General features: G+C 41.0%; 1 protein-coding gene across 1 annotated transcript in view; it reads left to right on the top strand.

Annotated features, from left to right (window-relative positions):
- LOC124789120 (probable flavin-containing monoamine oxidase A) overlaps positions 1–19712 on the top strand; it is a 267938-nt gene that overhangs the window by 53938 nt on the left and 194288 nt on the right. Inside the window, exon 2 of the mRNA XM_047256409.1 lies at positions 13962–14227. Coding sequence (XP_047112365.1) covers positions 13962–14227 — 266 coding nt within the window. The remainder of the gene's footprint in view (positions 1–13961; positions 14228–19712) is intronic.

Here is a 19712-nt window from a genome sequence, read left to right as displayed (position 1 = left end):
CGGGGTGGTGATTACTGTCTTCTCAATGTCTTCAGGTGCCATGGGGATCTGGTGGTAGGCCCGTTTGAAATCAATGACAGAGAACTGGTAGAGTTGGCAATGTTGTGTATGGGGTAGGTGTCCATAATTGTTCGTGCGTTTAGTCGATGATAGTCTCCGCACATGCGCCAGGACCCGTCTTTCTTGGGTGTCGATGTATGGGCGTAGACCACCTACTGGCAGAGGATTCAATGACGCCGGAGCTTAGTAGTTCAGAAATCTGCTTTTTAAGGTCAGAGAGGCACTCGGGACAAAGTCAGCGTGGTTTACTGGAGCTCGGGGGACCTACCGTGAGGCGAAGCTTGTGAACCGTGCCGGTAGTGACGACAGAAATGTTGCCGGCGGCACGGGAGGCGGTTTGTTTACAGTGTGTGGCGGGAGGGGCAGGCGAGGTGTGGTCGTGGTGTTCGGAGCCACTCAGCGGATCCGACGGGAGCCGAGGTGGCAAAGTGTCCCAGGAGTCAACGCGACAAGATGGCCGTCTGCCCAAAGCAGTGGCACCGTGGTCAGGTGAGCTTGGTAGAGCTCGTGAGCCGTTAGTCAGTCCATTGTCCGAGGGCGCGGCCTGTGGCAGCATGGTAGCGGGCAAAACGCTTGGTGCGAGTGCACTGTTTGTGTCACATGGCGGCGCACAGGAGCCAGAGTTACATAGTTTGAGGTGCAGTCCGCAAGGGGCGGGGTAGAAGCCATCAGTTCGGGAACACATGACACTCGTCGCGCATGCGCACTTGTGTCCAGCCGAGTGTCAAATGCTGCCGTGTTAGGAGGGTGTGGCCCTGCGGAACTGTCAGTACATGTTATGACAGTCTTGATAGCACAGTTGCGAGGGGTAGTGGGAGGTAAACACACGAAGGCTCGATTGCTGGGACTGCAAACAGATTCGGCAGACTTACTGACCTTGCTTTGTCCTTGCTGTAGTGTCTGTAATTCCTTTGCTGCATCGGAGAGCTGGAGCTGTGTTTCGTGGAGCTGGAGGGAGAGCTCGAAGTTTTCCTTGCATAGGCGAGCGACGTGTTCAAGCTCGACAAGGCACTTGTGCGTTGTTTCTTGTAACGTTGTCGACAGAGATGAGCATGTATGGATGAGATGAGCCCGGACTGATGTGTCACAGGGGGGTTTGCTTGACGGAGCCCAGGGGAAGTGCGTCTTGGACAGATGATGAAACACGGTGTTTTGCACTAGGTCTGGTGAAAGTTTGTGGTGTCACAAGAAGTCAATGCCTAGTATAGGTTCGTCAGTTTCGCACAATAAAAAAAGTCCACTCGAGTTTGCAGTTCGCAGAGAGTGAGACGACGTGGGAAGTTGAACCCGAGCATTGTAGTTTAGTTGAATTCACGGCTTGCAGTGAAGTATGATGAGGGCGGATGTTCGCCGACGCTAAGGACGTAGGCAGCAGCAAAACATCGACGCCTGTGTCCACTAGGAAAAGGTATCCTGACGAAATGTCTTTAATGTAAAGTCGTCCGCAATTATCTGATCGTTCCTGGACAGAATGGAGCACTGGGGGGTGCCTGTCTTGTTGTGCGCAGGAGGTGAAACCCGGACCTACTGCGATTGGCATTTGGGAAGTAGCAGGGTGGTCTGCAGTTCTGTGCTGCCTCACCAAACCGTGTTTGGAAGTAACAGTACAGGTAGTGTGGTTGCATTTCCTGTGGAACATTTGTTGCCAGTGGCGGTGGCCGAGGTTTGGTGGCCACAGCAGGCTTGGTTGCAGGAGGGGGCGTGACCGTGGGTGGAGCTGGTGATGTCCCAGTTGCTTGTTTACTGCTTCCTGGAGCGAGTGGAACGGTAGGCACAGTGCGGCCCCGGACACATCCGGCCGCAGGGCGATTAGCTTGAACCTAAGACTTGTCAGCTAGGCAGTAGCTGGTGAAATAGAGCAGTGATGCATCGTGTAGCTTGTCAGCAATTGTCATTCTTTGCTCGACAGGTTCGGGAGACCTCTGAGCCAGAGCAAAGCGGATGTGAGGAGATAGTTTATCTAACCAGATGGCAAGGAGAGCTGTGTCAGAGAGTAGATCGGCGCTGTCATTGCCTAGCTGCTTGATGTGGAGGAGCACTTGCCGTATTGCTGCCTCAGTTGAGCATGCAAGCTGACGTAGAACTGTCTTTTTGGCTAGAGTGTACCGGGTAGATGAGTCCGAAGTGTCGACCAGGTCAGCAATCAAGTCCTCCTGGTCGTGCAGGTGGCTGATGAGACACAGAAACCTGGGTGACTTGTCGAGTTTGTAATGGTTGAACACTTTGTCCACAATTTTGAACCAGGTTGTAGCTCTGTTGGGATTAAATGGCGGCAGCGTCGGTAAGCTTTGTAGAATGTTTGGAAGAACAGGTTGAGTTGAGTTCATCGGGGCACTGCCTGAATCGAGCTGTTGTTGCTATAGTATTCCAGGAGAGTGTGCCTCCAGGGGATGTGGCAATGATGGCTGTTCGGGTGGCAGCGTGAAGGTGACACGTTGTGGTTGAGCGCGATCTGTCACAACACGGATGGTCGACACAGGTGAGACACTGTAATGTGTCGACTGCAGTTGCGGAAGCTCAACACATTGCGGGTGTGTTCGGATTGACATGTTGCGGAAGACCGACGTGGATGAGGCACCAAGATGTGCCGAAAACGGTAGCGGAAGCTCGACTGGAGCTGTTGCAGGGGCGACATGTGGGAAAAAGTTCAAAGTTTGAGAACGCGTGTTAGTCCACGGAAAGCTCAACATATGATCAGAGCCAGGGCCACCTGTGTTGCAGGGAGGCTGTGGAGATGCAGGCTGTCCAGAAGCACAGTGTGGGAAATGATGTCGAACATGAGACGGAATGCGTGAATGTTCACTGTTCATAGTCACTCCACTCAAAACAGTGTGCGGATAAGGTGAATGTCCTGGCACAAAACACTGAGGCGTAGCAGTGGGACAGAGGTGGAGGTCAGGCACAGACAACAAGTTATTGTTCCTGTTGCAGGCCAAGGTATCGAAGGTGGAAGGCATGTGCTGAAGCTGAACCGAGGCAGGCACGTGTGTGGTCGGATGCTGCGGAGGTTGACCTGTGAACGAAGCAGTTCCAGCCACGTGGCAGGTATCCACATGGTACTGAACGGATTTCAGCATGGCAAATCATTGTCCTGGAGGTAGTAGGTTGTCCAACGAAGCAGTTGCAAAAATTGGCATTGGTCCTGCACTGCACGGAGATCCGTAAGAGGTAACTGCACAGTCGATGAGGGAGGGCACATGTGGCAGGAACAAAGGTGTTTGATAGCTGGAGTCATGCACACTCCTAACCTCACTTATTGTTGCAGGCTCGAAAAGTCCAGAAAAATCATCGAGTGAGAGGCATCGTGTTGCAGTCCTGGCGGGTGTACGTCGCACACAACATGATGCATGTCGATCACAAAATCCGGCGTTAGGCGCTGGGCCAAAGTCATTGTTCGAATGCTGTATCGATGTAATACCCAAGAAAATAACTGACGCTGGGGGATGGCAGAAACGGAAGACGTTACAACTTGGGGTCACCAGTATGGGCAAGGGGGGGGGGGGGGGGAGTTCGGGTTGGTTTCACCAATAATTACCCCTTTAGCAGTAGTTCATTTATTAGCCTTAACACATATAAGGATCACAAAGAACTGAACTGAACATGGCGGAACAGCCAAAGGTAATGCTTATAGTTCAAAGATGAATGCATATCGATGTTGGTTTTGATTTCATCGGCACCACAAACTGTTGAAACTCTCTCTAATAATTTTTTTAAGACATATAATGATTTATGGTACTCTTGCTCACCACTGAAAATAAATAGTATTAAATCATAAAGAAAAAGTAAACTCTTAAATGGTACACTCATGACCTTGCTGGTATCAGGGAAAAGATACTTTCACTGTACAAGATACATGAAAAAATTTCAAATGTGGCACAGAGCAGAATGACATTTCTTATAAAGCTTACCTGAAATGCAAAATAATATTATAAGCTGTGGGAGATGGGATACCAGCTGTGTGGCAGAAGAATAGTGACACAGCTTAGAGATATGGTTTCCACACTATTTATTAGTAAGCACAAGGGCGATTTCATCTCAAATCATACAGGTGAAGATGAATATGTCACATTACTATTTCAAAATTTGTTGAAAAAAATGTGTGTTGAAGTTCCACATGATACCTGTCCAATACTATGATATTTTGATTTTCAGGTGATTTATTAAAACAACACAGACCTCTCGAAATGAGAGTATTTGTGAAAATGTCATAACAAAATCGAAAATTGTAATAAGGAAACCAAAAGTGATAGAGATCAATAAATACATTGTTCCCAATACTATGAGACAAGATTAACTCATACACACTTCTGAGCTTTTTTCATTATTATTATTGTTATTATTAGTCTTTCTTATTAAATTATGAAAATTTGTAACTTTTTGCAAATTTCAAAATTATGTTTTGAAAATATGAAAAGTCACAGGATGTTAACTGTCTTGAGAAGTGATAAAGTGGAAGAAATTCTAACTGTCAGCTATGATATTAATGCATGATGTCAAAATATTTGTACATAAAGATGAAAGAATCTGAAATTTTTTGGTTATTTATAAATTATTTTCCCCAAAACCCCATCCTACATGTTCTAAAAATTTCATGGTACATGAGTTGGCCATTGTACTTTGGGAATGTACAATCAGAGTGGGTAATACCAGTCTGTACAAGATGTGAGATATTTTTAGGTAGACCTAGCTCTACTTTCAAGATAAAAAATTCATGGACACTTAAATATTTACACTGATCACTGATTTTAAGTAAATGTCATGAAAAACTAGTATTTATACATCAAAATAATTACTTTATAATATCATAAGTGAGTGGGAAAACAGTTCATAATTTTGTTCAAAAGCATTTTATGACAAAATGAGATAGAGAATATTTATACCAATTTTTCCTTTATATCATTCACAAATTATTATTGTCTTCTATCATGATTTTACTTCTTCATGACTTTCCAAGAATTAAAATTGCCTACAATGTAACAATCAACAGTTCACTGTTGAAAAGAGTTCACTTGTTTTTTTCATCTGCTTCTCATTGAACTTGTAAAGTCGAGATGAATTTGCACATGGACAAGGATGAACCATCAAGAGCAGTACTTGGGAAATGGGAACTGCACACTGATCTTTTGATGATGGTCATTTGAAAGCATTAGCAGGAACATGATATGGCATAAAGGAGACAGTTATATCTTGCAGCTCATGAGAGACACTCATTATCTGTCCCACCCACCAATGATTGTAATACACACAAGAAATGAAGTGCCTCACTACAAAGTCTTCTAATGTATACTGTGATCTCTGCATTTTGCACACAGTAACAGGCTGCATTTCGTGGAGAAGTGTTCTTGCAATGTATGTGCCCCTCCGTGATGCAACCCAGTAGTAACTTGATTGACTTCCTACCCCAGGCTTCATAGCGGACCACTCTTCTCTCTTTTTTAAATGGGAGTCCCTCAATGTATTTTCATTGAGAATTAAGAGTTTCATGTTTGTACTTAAGTTGATATGGTGTGTACCAATCCAGTAGCATCTCTTACTGCATCAACAGCTTCATGCTGGAGATTAAATCTTGTTGCAAGATGTTTGCTGAGACTTCCTACTCCATCAATGCACTTTTTCCATGACCTGTTGCTGAAAATATCCATTTTTTGTCTCAATTCCTGTACTGCAGTATTGACCAACCTCATAAAGCAGATTTTAAAATGAGATGCTGCACCATTAGTCACATAAACATGGCAGGAGGGTGTCCACAATGAGGAAATCAAAGAAAAACTGGGAATGAACTCTATAGATGTAGCAGTCAGGGCGAACATGCTTAGATGGTGGGGTCATGTTACACGCATGGGAGAAGCAAGGTTACCCAAGAGACTCGTGGATTCAGCAGTAGAGGGCAGGAGGAGTCGGGGCAGACCAAGGAGAAGGTACCTGGATTCGGTTAAGAATGATTTTGAAGTAATAGGTTTAAGATCAGAAGAGGCACCAATGTTAGCACTGAATAGGGGATCGTGGAGGAATTTTATAAGGGGGCTATGCTCCAGACTGAACACTGAAAGGCATAATCAGTCTTAAATGATGATGATGATTAAAAAAATGTTCAAATGTGTGTGAAATCTTATTGGACTTAACTGCTAAGGTCATCAGTTCCTAAGCTTACACACTACTTAACCATAAATTATCCTAAGGACAAACACACACACCCATGCCCAAGGGAGGACTCGAACCTCTACTGGGACCAGCCAACAAACTAAATAGCCTTTCTTTTGCAATGGGAATGTTACATGATGTAATAGACTTGAACAGCCAAAAAATTATGTACCTTAGTTACTTCAAATCTGTCATCAGATATGGCATAATTTTTTGGGGTAATTCAAGTTATATGGAATGGATATTAAAACTTCAAAAAAGAATCATTAGGAAGATGTGTGCTGCACATCTAAGAACCTCATGCTGCCCATTGTTTAAAAAACTAAATATATTATCTGTCCCGTCACTATACATTTTTGAAATTCTAATTTTTCTACACAGTAAACCTGAACTTTTCAAAGATTTTCACTTCAAACACACTTACACAACTAGGCAAAAACAAAATTTTATGTTCCCTCCACACTGATTAAAGCTATATTCTATGACTCCTCAATACATGAGCATGAAAATATACAATAATTAAAGGGCTGTGATATTCTGAGCATGGAAATTGGTCATCTAAAGAAAAAATTACATGAACTCTTAGTGGAAAAATGATATTGTTCAGTGGAGGAGTTTATGAATGATGAGGTGTTAATTTAAACAGGGCAACTAACATCTCTGTAGAAAAAAAATGTACAAAAATGTAAGAGTATTGTACTGCTAGAAAATTGTTGATAACTATACTTGTTATTATTTTTAAGTTTGTAAACTAAATCCCTAAAATTATATATTGACATGTCTCCAGTACAACTGATCATGTGATCTGAATATTCTATGTTATGAGATGAAATAAATCAAATCAAATCACCATAATTATTATATTATTCATATTATGAACAAGGCATTCATTTAGTGTACTTCTCTTTTAACACAAGAACTTAAATTGTGTCCATGGGGTATTGTATCAACAACTGAATTTTTTGAATGGTTATGTTCTAAGAATGTCTTTACACCTGTAATACAGGTGTCTGCCTCATTACATGCCACATCATTCAAGCCATTTAAACACACAGAATTGTCAGTTTCTTGCAACATTGTTTTCTTTTGACTGATGTCTTCTAGGGGGTCGTTCTAGCTCTTGGTTTCCCGATTCCAGTATCTGTGATGTCACTGTTTACATCATTCAATACACCAGTTATTTTCCAGCTGTGACTGTCCACCAAAAACAGCACATTCTATATAATACCTCATGGATTTTTGTTTGAACTGCTACTCTCTTTAGGCAGCAGATTAGTTTTCCATTGTTTAAAAAAGTGTTTGCCGTCATTATTATTAATACTGCAGTCAGTGTCTGTGCTGCTTTTGTGACAATATGTTTGCCTCGGCTTTTTGACACTGGTGATTTGCACTTTATTCTTAGAGTTCTTATTTGAAGCACCAGAATCCTTGTTATTATTGACATTTTAAATCACACATGAGTCACATGAACACAGTACACCAATTTTCTGTGTACTTTCTGTTCTTTCTTTACTTCAAATTTCTTCACATAGCCTTCATATTTGGAATATGTTATAGCCAAATCTTCTATTAGTGCATTAATTTCTTCTTCCTGTGATGCCAAAAGAACCTTGAGATTGCTTACAACTAAGCATTGAGGAGATAGTTTCTTCTGTCACTATTTTGTGTTTCTTCAAGAGTTCTTCATGTTCAGAATGTATTGCTGCTAGATCTTCTTTCACTCTATTTATTTCCTTTTTGTACATTGTTAGGGAGTCCTTTAAATTGATTTATACTAAACATTTGACACATGTATGACACTGCCACTTTCTGCTTCTGATGAAGGATGTAGTCCAAAAGCTGAACATTTCTAACATTCTGTTTCATTGTTCCTGTCTGCGACTCAGTACCATAATTCAGTTTTGAGTATATTAGTGCTAGTGTAAATTTGGTGAGTATACTTTACAGAAGTAACCAGCAAAGATAGTGTGTGCCTAATTTGTAACATGATTCATTGCACATCCCTGGAGGCTCTCCATTATGAGTGACTGAACGAATGAACTTTGCTGGCTTTGTCTATTATTTTGACATCTATGGTGGATACCAAGATGGCATCAGGAGTAGATAATTAGCCATTTGATCTGTACTATCTGTAATGCTCTCTCTCTCCCTCCCTCTGCCCCCCTCCCTCTCCCCCTCCCCCTTCTCCCCTACCCCCATCCCCCCTCCCTCCCCCCCCCCCCCCCCAACCCCACACCACCCCACACCACACAGAGTTGCCACCAGAAACTCTATTTCATGCTTGTGGACATAATGCAATGTCGTCATGGATTATTCATGTAGAATAAGTAACATTATTGCTACTAGACACTGTAGCATGATACTGACGACCATTGCTTACTCAGGTTAAAACTTAGCTAATGGCATATCCTGGATGCTGACATAACCATGTGGCAGTTGGTTTATTTGGAATAAAATGAGAACACCAGTTACACATTTATATTTGTTTTAAATACCATGACTGGTTTAGGCTCCAATGCCATATCCAGTAGTTATATGTCAGGTAACACCATTTTGCATATGCTGCACAAAAACGTTATGTTATTGTTGCTGCCATGTTATATATATATATATATATATATATATATATATATATATATATATATATATATATATATATATATATATATAGTAGTTTCCATTTTGCCACTCTGATTTCATGTAAACCCAATAGAGATATATTAATTTTTTTCATTTAACTTTAATGATACTTTGTTCATTGTTCACTGACTGCAGAACATATTCATAAAAAAGGTAATGAAGTCATCAATATGAAGCTTACTTTGAACATCACAGTGCTATACTTCGCATGGTCCAGTTCTATTGGAAGTGGTATGCCATTGCCTTCCTTCAACCTTTGAACTGAACTTTCCAGCCAGTTATATGGGGGCCTGTAGTTTAATCTTGAATCTGAACCACAGCACACTTTATCATTTTTCACATTAACTAATACTTCCAAAGGTGATAGAACTGATAAGTGACTGATAAAAATCATGAGTCTGACCAGGGATTGAACCCAAGACCTTTAGGATCATACACTTTTCATTCATAATCTTGCACTTTACCACTGAGCAACACAGTATACATTCATAGACCCAGTTAAACAATATTACAACATACCTAGAAAATTAAAAATAATGTACAGAAACAACTGGATTGCTCCTGGTGTAAGAAAATTATTTGCTCAGGAATGATTCCTCTACATCAGTTTTAAAATGGTTAATACAGCACTTCAATTTGCTAGCTATTTAAAAAATATATAAATTGGTACTCATAAAAATAATGAAAAAGCATCAAATTGCTGGGAAATAACAGATTCATAAGAAATGCACTTAATAAAGTGAAAGCTGTTCAGAATATTATAAAGAAGAAATGAGAAATAATAAAAAGAATGGTAATAGTATTCAGTTGAATGAAAATTCCCAAATTACCAGCAACCCAGTAATGTTCAAATATTGTTTAACGGTTTTTGTAAATGTAGCTGAAAAGCCTGTTGAGCAAAACATCGCATGAAAATTACACAAATCTGAGGTAAAAAATGGAACAAGTACATAAAAATAATATTTCTATGCCAACAGATACAGGTAGTCTAGCAGGAAATTAACCTACTAAAAACTAAACATGCTGCAGGAATGATTAGTACATTAGATTTGGTTACAAAAAATGTGCAGAGCCACACATTTGTCCTCTACAGATATCTAGCCAAACTGTTAAAAAATTCCAAAAGTGAAAACTCTTTAATAAAAATGGAAGCCATGAAGTGGTGACAAACTGCAGACCTATTTGCTTACTGTGAGCCCTTTTAAAAAATATTTTACTCTCAGATTTCTTAAATAAATACAACATATTAACAGAGTCCAAACAAAGATTTCGAAGGAGACACTGAACTCAAACAGCTATTTCCTTTTCTGAGTAAAGCATTGCAGGGAATATACAAGCTGAATCATGTTTGCAGCATGTTTCAAGACTTGTCAAAGGCTTTTGACACCATCAACCATAGTAAGTTACTTAGGAAGATGAAAAATTTAGGTATGGGGGAGCAGGAGATGACTGATTTTATCTCCTTGATTCATGAAAGAAAACATTTCATAAAGATTGCACATGAAGAAAATAACATAGTTAACACCCACATCTATCAGATCCATGGGCATACCCAGCGAGGGGCAGGGGGGGGGGGGGGGGGCAGCTCCACCTAGAAGATATTCACAGTTTTTCACGAGTTTACTGTTTTATTTAATAAGAAATGCTGCATGTTTCCTCGGATTTTACAAGTGCATTCTTGTATTTAAAATGTTTATTAAAAGCAGTTTTTCACTGGTTTACTGTTTTATTTAATAAGAAGTGCTGTATGTTGTCTCAAGTCCTTGTTTCCTGAGACTAGTATGACCTGCCCCCACCCCCCAGCTCAGATCCTGGGAACGCCCTTGATCAGACCTACTAGTAATCAGACACTGTATGTCCCAAAGATCCATTTCAGGACCAGTCATATTTTCACTGTATGTAAGTGACATGAACATAACAGGCAGGTCAATAAGTTTTTTCATATCAGGTCTCACAGCCACATATTTATTGTCTTTTAATAAACAACAGAAATGTTGAAATTTACAGTTGACACTGGTATTTTAATAACAGGTAATATGAAAGAAATATTGGAAGAAAACATTAAACCCATCAGAGAGAATATAGTAGATTATCTCGAGGCAAAAGACTTACCTGTAAGTTCTTAGGTTTCCATGGCCAACATCATTTTCGATCAAATAATTTTGGGTTTTGTGCTGCGTCATTGTAAACTACTAAACAACTTAGTCACGACATTTTGACAAACTTGCTGCAGTCCTCTTCAGGATCATTCACTGCTGTGTACTGGTGAATGTCTTCCTGCATGTATTGAATGAGCTCAAGACAACATTTAATGAAAATAGATACAACAACAGAGACATACAATGAGCTACGAGGTACAGCGAAGACAAATCAGACAAATGTACAGAAGATACTCTTCCTCTTGCTTGTATACCTCATGTGATTGCTGTCAGTGACTGTGCAGGCAAGTTCCTGCATCACTCATATATCAGACCTATATTTCAGATCACTGAAAGATCTGAGATTTGTTGAGACCCACTAAGGATCCCATGAGTGCTCTGCACACTGAAGTTGACTACAAAATTCAGTGTGAATGTGGCGAAGTCCATGATGGTGAAACCGGGAGACCTATTAGCATGTTATGTATAACAGGGACAGAACAACAAGTCAGCTGTAGCAGAACGCCACCAGGAACATGGCCAGTTGTCAAGAACCTTGCACACTTGCTCAGCAGCTGTGGATGCAACAATGGTAAATAGAAAAGGCCATTGAAATGCCCTAACAACGCTAACAGGGAGGATGACTACAAGTTACCTACAGCCTGGCTGCCAGCGATTGCAGCCCGGGAGAAAGAGTTTGCCTACCAATCACTTACTAGAGTGGCACAGGTGACAGACAGCCAATACACCCCTCCAATCAGCCACCAGTATAGCAAAGGAAATAGCCACCCCTCCATAACAACCTCTTCAAATTTTCCATTGACATCTCAGATATCTGATGTTGGTAACCACCAGATAACTGAAAATGATGTTATATAAAGAAAGACATTCACCAGCATACTGCATTGAACTTCCCCGAAGAGGACCATAGCAAGTCAACTGAAATATTGGAAATTTAGTTGTTTTAGTATTTACAATGACATGACCCAATACCCAAAATTATTTTATCCTAAATTTATCTGTAAATTTGGAAAATGCTGTTACATATTATGTTACAGAATAGGACACCAGCTAATTCCGATATTGAACTAAATGAATGAACAATCATCAAAACAGAATGTACAAAATTTCTAGGCACGTATGTAACAGAAAATGAAATGTGATACACAAATTATATAAAAAAAAGTTGAACAAGACATGTTTGATGATAAGAACACTACAGAACTGCATCTCATACAATAATCTCAGGACTATATACTTTAAAGAAGTGTCATCATATGGATGCAGTATGGAAGGGTGGATGCAGTATGGAAGGGCATGGGTTTAGCACACCAATCTCCTTGCTTTTTTCAACTGTGCAGACCTTGGAGCCACTACTACTTATTCAAGAAGCTCCTCTATTGGCATGACAGGGCTGAGTGCACCCCATAGCAGTCCTTCCACCATGGAGAAATCTCTGGCAGTACCAGGAGTTGAACCCACATCCTCTGCATGAGAGTCAGACAGATTGGGCACTTGGCTATATAGGCAGACTTTGTACATATTAGAAAATTTAATTATTATAAAAGAAAAATTGAACATTAGTGACATTTGATTCTACCATAATTAATCTGGTGATAGCTAATATATAAGACATCCAAATTATGTATAGATAGAGCAGACAAATATGTCACTATTCCAAAAAGGCATACTCCTTCCTAGTAGCAAACTGTATAATGCATTAACAAGGGACATCAAAATAGTAACAGGTAAGGATGAATTCAAATCACCAGCAAAAGACCACATATTTGGGCGTCTAGAAAAACAAAATGATTCCTCCTTTTGATGCTAAGGTATTAAAATCCATGGAGAAGAAATAAAAACTTTGAGGTTCGCCGATGACATTGTAATTCTGTCAGAGACAGCAAAGGACTTGGAAGAGCAGTTGAACAGAATGGACAGTGTCTTGAAAGGAGGGTATAAGATGAACATCAACAAAAGCAAAATGAGGATAATGGAATGTAGTCGAATTAAGTCAGGTGATGCTGAGGGAATTAGATTAGGAAATGAGACACTTAAAGTAGTAAAGGAGTTTTGCTATTTGGGGAGCAAAATAACTGATTGTGGTCGAAGTAGAGAGGATATAAAATGTAGACTGGCAATGGTAAGGAAAGCGTTTCTGAAGAAGAGAAATTTGTTAACATCAAGTATAGATTTAAGTGTCAGGAAGTCGTTTCTGAAAGTATTTGTATGGAGTGTAGCCATGTATGGAAGTGAAACGTGGACGATAAACAGCTTAGACAAGAAGAGAAAGAAGCTTTCGAAATGTGGTGCTACAGAAGAATGCTGAAGATTGGATGGGTTGATCACATAACTAATGAGGAGGTATTGAATAGAATTGGGGAGAAGAGGAGCTTGTGGCACAACTTGACTAGAAGAAGGGATTGGTTGGTAGGACATATTCTGAGACATCGAGGGATCACCAATTTAGTATTGGAGGGCAGCGTGGAGGGTAAAAATCTTAGAGGGAGACCAAGAGATGAATACACTAAGCAGATTCAGAAGGATGTAGGTTGCAGTGGGTACTGGGAGATGAAGAAGCTTGCACTGGATAGAGTAGCATGGAGAGCTGCATCAAACCAGTCTCAGGACTGAAGACCACAACAACAACAACATTTGTAAAATTTCCACAATAGCCCAATGTTACATAATATTATTTGTAGTTGATAAATAATTGTGTTTTAGTTTCTGACATGTTTGTAGCACTTAAAGACTGGTCAAATATTTACTGGACCATTGAGTAAATAAATAACAGAGAGGCCTGTTGTGTTGCTATGCTCCTTTGCAGCTTCTGTGTAAATGACAGATACTGAGATAATAGCTACAGCTTATGAAGAATATGAGTATATAACAACATAACAGATTTCAGCTGCATTGATAACATATCTGACAAGTTATTAACCGCATGTTTAAGCAAGTAAGAAAACAGTGTTCCATCTTCAGATGATGTCGGGGGACGGACGCAGACAGTGCTACTAAAAGTTGCTGGTGGAGGCAAAGAACCATTTGATGTTGGTGGCCAATGGGTTGACTCTGGACAGGATGATATAATGCTGTTACTGGATGAGTTAGAAATAACTAGCTTCCCACAATACAGAGATGGAAAAAAAGTTTTTGAATTTGGAGCACATTTGAAAACAGAAGACAATTGTTTTATCCCTGCCTGTTCGTGGTACTGTCGTTTTCAACTGAACAGCTTTGTACGTAAGGTAAGGTAAGGTAGTTTTTTCTTTATTGTTGAGCCTATGTTGCCCTCTTTTTCTAGTGTGCAAAATCTACAACCAGACTCTGTGTTTTGTGGAATTTTATATTGTTTTTGACATTTTTAACAGTGACAGAACCAAAATAAAAAATATGAGCTGTAAAGTTGTAGGGGATGATAGCACACAGTGAAACAAAAATTACAGTTTTAGTTATTTCTTACAGAACAAAATGTTTGTATTTATTTAAATGAACAATTTGTTGCCAATGTTTTGGAATAAAACAAAAATAACTTGGCAGCTAATTAAAAAATGAAGGTACAATTTTAACAAGACACTGTGAATGTTTAACTGCCTACTGTGCATAGTACACAGTGAAACAGTTATGATTTTTACATTATTTATATATGAATAGCTGAGATCACACATAAAACATTAATATATATGATAAGTACAATTACAAACCTTGAGGTACTATAAGTTTTGCTCAGTGAACATCAAGACTACCAAAATTGGATGGACATAGAATATAATTTGATAGTCTCTTGGCAGTCATAGGCATTGCTGAAGGCAGAATCATTGCAATACCCTTATGTGATACACAAAATTAATTCACTTCTTCAGTTTCCAGCATTATCATATAAAATTATGTCTTCTGCTTCTGGGAATACTAAACCTGCTTTTGCTTTTCTTCAACATATGAGATCTCATATTCAAACACGTTAGCTACAAGAAATACATCATTTGGAAAGTTTACCAATAAATTAAAAAGCTCTAATGATGAACTCATCTCTGATTCATCGTCTGACACCTCATCTTTCACTTGAAGCCATTTTACTTTCACATTGCTTAATTTTCTGCTTGTGGACTCTCTTGACACTTCTCTTTTTCTTTTAACTTTACCCCTTTCCTTAAATGCATTTTCTTCAATAGCCACCATCTTAGGTGTTGAAGTGAATATGATGCTTCTTTCTTTTGAGTACCCAGTTGTTTTTCTAGTAGGAACTTTTGGGAAACCGTGAATCTCCTTTGGTGAGACATGATTTGCTGGTGCTAGTGTTGTGTATAAAATGCAGCTGACTGCCTGAACGTTTTGCATATCATCATCCAAGGTGTTTGGAGGTGTCACACATCTATCTAAATCCATTGGTTTTACTGGATTAGCCACACCATTAAAATTGAGAGAGTGGTCTGAAACTGAAGATGGAGGAAATCCATCTAATCACAGGTATTAACATTAAATGCAAAAAATAGATTGATACTGACTGTAAAGGTGACACATTAAGTTGCAGACAGACACAACTAAAAGATACTTGCACAAAGCTTGTGGTCACAGGGAAGGAAGCACACCTCATGCACATATGACCACCAACTCTGGCAGTGGGATCGAAGCAGCAGTGTGGAGGGGGCAGCTAAGCAGAAGGGTTAGCAGCGTATGGTTGGGGGAGAGAGGAAAGCTACCTGGCAGAGTGTGCAGGGCTAGAATGCTAACAGGTGCAGTGTCAGGGGATTGTGGGGCAGGGAGGTAGAGAAAAAAGGAGTGAAAAAATAGAGGAGCAGGGAAAGATGGGCAGGTACTTTGGTATAGGGTGGGAGTCAAGAATGAGGAGGAGATAATGGGACAGAGGGGAAGGGAGTTGGGTCGAAGGTCTGAGGACAGTATGTTGCTGTAAGTTGAGACTGGGATAATTATGGAAGCAGAGAATGTGTTACATGGATAACTCCCATCTGCACAGTTCAGAAAAATAGGTAGTAGAAGGAAGGATCCAGATGGCTTGGGTAGTGAAGCAGCCATTGCAATCAGGCATGTTATGTTCAACTGCATTTTGTATCACAGGGTGGTCTACTTTGCTCTTGGCCACAGTTTGGTGGTGGCCATTTATCCTGGTGGACAGCTGGTTGGTGGTCATACCAATATAAAAAGCTATGCAATGATTGCAGCAGAGCTGATTCATGACATGGATGCTTCCACATGTGGCCTGGCCTCAGATGGGGTTGAATAAAACTGTGACAGGACTGGAATAGGAAGTGCTGGGTAGTGAACTGGGCAGGTGTTGCATTGCACTTGGGTCTTCCACGGGGATATGATCCTTGTGGCAAGGGGTCTGGGATTGGGAGTGGGATATGGATGGACTAGGATGTTATGGAGGTTGGGTGGTTGATGGAACGCCACTTTATTAGAATTGGGAAGGATCTTTAGGCTGTCCCTCATTTTAGGGCATGATGATAGGTAATCAAAGCCTTGGCAAAGGATGCTTTTCAGTTGTTCCAGTTTGGGATGGTAATGAGCGATGAAGGGGGACATTCCTTTGTGGCCATTCTTGGGGATGGTGGAATGATTGGGGGTGTGAGGGGAAATGGCATAGAAGATCTGTTTACAGGATAGGTCTGTGAAAGCCTTGGTGAGACTCTCAGCATACTGGGCAAGGGAATGCTTGTCACTGCAGATAAGCCATACCCAAGTGGCCAGGCTGTATGGGAAGGATTTTTTGTGTGAAAGGGATGAGTCAATATCATGAAGATATCATAAATGAACCTGACCAGACTAGGGGTTTGGCATTTTGGGAGGCTAAGAATGTCTGCTCTAGATGGCTCCTTAAACAGGCTAGCATAGGAGGGTACAATACGGGTGCCTATGACTGTGCCATGGCTTTGTTTGTCTATCTTCCCTTCAAAAGAGAAGCAGCTTTGGGTTAGGATAAAGTTAGTAAGATGTATGAGGAATGAAGCAGTGGGTTTGCAGTCTGAAGGACACTGGGAAAGGGGTGTCCAGTAGCAGTAAGACAATGGGAACGAGGGAAATTGGTGTATAGGAATGTGACATCAACAGTGATGAGTAGGGATTCAGGAGATAAGTGTGTGGGGATGGTGGAGAGTCAGCGAAGGAAGTGGTTGGTATCTTTGACATGGGAGGCTAGACTACAGGCAATTGGTTAGAGGTGTTGGTCAATGAGGGGCAGAATTCTTTTAGTGGGGGCCCAATAATCAGCCACAATGGGGCATCAAGGATTGTTGGGTTTGTAGATTTTGGGGAGCATGTAGAAGGTAGATGAGTGGGATGTCATGGGGGTGAGGAAGGGAAAGGGTTCAGGGGAGTGATTCAGGGAAGAGCCTAAGGCTTTAAGCAGAGCGTGGAGGTTGTGTTGGACTTCTTTGATGGGATCACTGTGGCAGAGCTTATAGGTGGAGGAGTTGGACAATTGGCAGAGGCCTTCTGCCAAGTAGTCAGTGTAATTTATAACAGCAGTGGTAGAATTTTTGTCTGCAGGTTTGATGATTAGGTCAGGATTTGTTTTGAGGTTGTGTATGGCTATTCTTTCTTCTGTGGAAAGGTTTGGTTTTTTGAGGGTGGGACCTGGGGAAGGATGGTAAAGCTAAGTTGGAGGTAAGGAATTCCTGGGAGGTGACTAGCAGGTGGTTAGGTGGGAGGGGGGGATCATGGTTGGATGGCGGTATGAACAAGGAGAAGCAGGGTTCAGTGGTGGAATTCAGTTGGTTTTGGTTGGAGGGATTGACAGCAAAGAAGTGCCTCCTCTGCAGGCATTGGGAGAAGGAGAGTAGGTATTTGACAAGTGTAGCATGGTTAAATTTAGGTGTAGGGCTGAAGATGAGGCCTTTGGTGGAAAAGTCATCAACAGTGTTAAAGGAACATCTTTGCTCTGGATTTGGTGGAGTGTTAGTAGGGAGTTTTGGGGAATATGGCAAGTTGAAAAGGTCATGTAGATAGGTTTTAGGTTCTATGAAGGGTGGACAAAGAGGAAGACTGTGGGGGGGGATAGGGGTTGGATAGTGGTGCCCTGAGGTGGCAGTAGGCTGTTAATAGCAGGACGGATAACGTGGAATGCTCTTCCAGGTGCCTGGAGGCCAAAGGATTCAGTTTCAGAGATTTGATGTATGAAACAGGGATTGCACAGTAGTAGTATCTTGTGAAGGGATCCGAGGTGGTTCTGGGATGCCTGTGTCATGGAGATGTGCTTTGCAGTACCAGGTTTGTGAGGGCCAGGGATTGGCAGAATCTGAAAAGCTGGATCTTGTTGTGAAAGGAGGGGTTGAGCCACAGAGAGGAATTTTTATGGTTAAGCCATGTAGGTGGTTTCCATGCCTTAGGCAGCAGTTGAGAAATAGTTTGGGACTGGGTTTTAGCCAGGAAAAAGAACGCATGTTTGAACTAGTACAGAAAGATGGATCAGGGGTCCATTGTGGCACGAATGGCCTAAAGGAAATAGAAATCACCTGGAAACAGGGGAAATAGGTGTTGACAGTTGTGAGAGTAGATGAATAAGAGAAAAGACGCATAAAAAATATGTAAACATAAGCAAAAAAGTGCAAAGATCTGCAAAAATACGCACAAAAATGTAGAAATATGTGAAACTGCATGAAAATACACACATATCTTTTATAAACATACAGAGACTTGGGAGAAAAGGAATGATGAGGTGTGTGTGTGTGTGTGTGTGTGTGTGTGTGTGTGTGTGTGTGTGTGCGTACGTGCTTGTGCGCATGCACTGCGATAAGAGTAGAGAGGTGAAGGGCTTATGGCTTAGGTTGAGGATCACAAGTTCATGTGATATGGGTAGGTGTGGAAAATAAAATGCTAAAGTACATGTGAGTCATAAAGTGGGATCACTAGGAATAAATGTAATTACTACTATCAGAGAAAAGAATCTGGGGCATCAGATGCTGCTTCAAAATCCTCGTGGTCATGAAGGCTGGGTTGTGATCAGCCAATCATTGATACAGTGTGGCTTCGAAGTATATGTGGTTTGGAAAGCCATGCATAAACACAGGAAAGAAGAGAAAGGATGAACAGTGGGAAGAGTAATGCTGTAGAGAAGGTAAGAAAGGGAAACATCACAGGGTTGTGGGATGGAAGAAGAGCTGTTCAGCAAAATCCAAAAATGGAAACTCTGGGCAGGAATATCAACAGTGTAGGAAAATATAGATTGCTAGTTACCATAAAGATGATACGTTAAGTTCCAGACAGGCACAATTAAAAGACTCGTACACAAAACTTTCAGCCATAGCCCTCATCAACAAAAGTCTACTTTGCTCTTGGCCACAGTTTGATGGTGGCCATTCATTCTAGTGGACAGCTGGTCAGTAGTGTTAGTGAAGTGCTAAAGAAGATTAAACAGGTTAAGAAGTTTATTTTCCTTCTCGCACCTATAGCACGGATTTTAGGCTTAATTTCACGTGCGCGTATCGTAAGTAAACAGTGAGTTATATGTAATCACCAGTTTTTTATTCAGTACTCTTTCAATTTATTTATACCTGCCTGAATAGTTTCTAGGGTTCTTTGTTTACGTTTTAGTCACTACTTAAATCAGCTTATACGATTTCTGTTTTTACCATGAGTGAGAAGTGTGTGACATGCCGTAGGATCGTTAGTTCCGGGGTGTGGTGTGATGGGTGCTGTAGTTTCTTTCATTGGGGCGAATGTAGTGGCGTGGGAAATGGGGACATAAATGAGGCTCACCGGTGGTATTGTAGGATC

This window comes from Schistocerca piceifrons, chromosome 3 (assembly GCF_021461385.2).
Source record: "Schistocerca piceifrons isolate TAMUIC-IGC-003096 chromosome 3, iqSchPice1.1, whole genome shotgun sequence".
Classification (NCBI taxonomy): domain Eukaryota; kingdom Metazoa; phylum Arthropoda; class Insecta; order Orthoptera; family Acrididae; genus Schistocerca; species Schistocerca piceifrons.
This window is presented reverse-complemented; position numbering and strand designations above follow the sequence as displayed.